This window comes from Passer montanus, unplaced genomic scaffold, assembly GCF_014805655.1.
Source record: "Passer montanus isolate IOZ18808 unplaced genomic scaffold, ASM1480565v1 scaffold417, whole genome shotgun sequence".
NCBI lineage: Eukaryota > Metazoa > Chordata > Aves > Passeriformes > Passeridae > Passer > Passer montanus.
The window spans coordinates 13608-15029 of NW_024369008.1; the positions used below are offsets into that span (position 1 = coordinate 13608).

Consider the following 1422-nt stretch of genomic DNA (forward strand, 5'->3'; position numbering starts at 1 on the left):
ACGGACATGCGGACAAACGGCCCCGGGGATTCAGTTGCCGCGGCGGCAGCGGCGGCGGCAACAGCAAAAGCAGAGAGTCTACAGCACTCTTTCTCTCTCTTTCTCTCCCTTTCCCGCTGTCGGACACCCTTCCATCGGTGTCCGTTCCCCAACGTCCCTCTCCTCTCCCCGCCTCCCTCTCCCCGTGCCGGGCTGGGCCATGCCCCCGGCCCGCCCCCGGCCCCTAGGGCAAGGAAGAGAAGGTCGGGGTGCGGCGGGACGGGCGTTGAGCTCAGCCCGCTGCTCTCCCTTGCTCATAGGTGGCCATCAAACGCGTGCCGCGGGATCGCATCCGGCACTGGGGCGAGCTGGTGAGTGAGCGGGGCCAGCGGCAGAAGCCGGGCCGTGCCGGGCGGCGAGGAGCCGGGGCCTGGCATGGTGGGAGCCGCCAGGAGCCCTGTGGGGAGAGCGGGCGTGGGCTGAGCAGGGCATGCAGAGCATCCCGGGCTGGCTGAGGGGTCCCAGAGCCCTGGCACGGCCTCAGCTCCACTGACGGCATCGCGCTCCTCCCGCAGCCCGACGGCACCAGCGCGCCCCTGGAGATCGTGCTGCTGGCCAAGGTGTCCTGTGGCTGTGCTGGTGTCATTCAGCTCCTGGAGTGGCTTGAGCTCCCCGACAGCTTCTTGATGGTGCTGGAGCATCCGGAGCGGTGCCAAGAGCTCTCGGATTTCCTGGTGGAGCGGAGGTTCCTGCCGGAGGAGGAGGCGCGGGGGCTGTTCCGCCAGGTGCTGGAGGCCGTGCGGCACTGCACCAGCTGCGGGGTCCTGCACAGGGACATCAAGCCCGAGAACATCGTGCTCGACCTGGCCAGCGGGCAGCTGAAACTGATCGACTTTGGCTGTGGCGCCTTCCTCCAAGACACAGCCTACACCCAGTTTGCAGGTGAGCCCTCGCAGGGGATGCTCCTGGGCATCTCATGGCCCAGCCTGGGTGTAGCACTGGCGCTTCCCCCTACTGCAGCTGGGATGGGATTAATGCTGAAGCCAAGTTGATTTGGGTGGGGTGTGAGGGGGACCAGCTCCCAGCCCTGCTGACAGCCTTCAGTACCCACTGTGGCCTGGGCTGTGGCTGGAGCTGGTGCAGCCAGCCCGACAAAAACCCCCATGTGGGTAGCGGAGAGGGGGGGTCTGAACCCATGCCCTGGATGGTTTGGTGTGCAGGGGAGGAGGGGCTTGGACTGCTCCACTCCCCTTGTTTGCCTTGGCTTATTAACATTTTTTGGGGGCCCATGCAGGAAGAGAGGAGAGTGGGTTTTCTCCACCAGTGGGTGGGTTTTTCCTTTGTGTATCATGGTTGGGCCTTCCAAGGGTTTCTGCTGCCCTCTTCCAGCACCAGTGTCTTCTTTTCCAGCCCTGAGTTTGTACACAAGTCCCAGGTGATGGT

General features: G+C 64.8%; 1 protein-coding gene across 1 annotated transcript; it reads left to right on the forward strand.

Annotated features, from left to right (window-relative positions):
• Positions 1-299: 299 nt before the first annotated feature.
• Positions 300-1031, forward strand: LOC120507219 (serine/threonine-protein kinase pim-1-like; the record flags this gene model as incomplete). Its single annotated transcript, XM_039719567.1, has 2 exons — positions 300-350; positions 555-1031. Coding segments are annotated over 2 exons (528 nt in total), but the record flags the coding sequence as incomplete, so codon positions are not given.
• Positions 1032-1422: the final 391 nt, after the last annotated feature.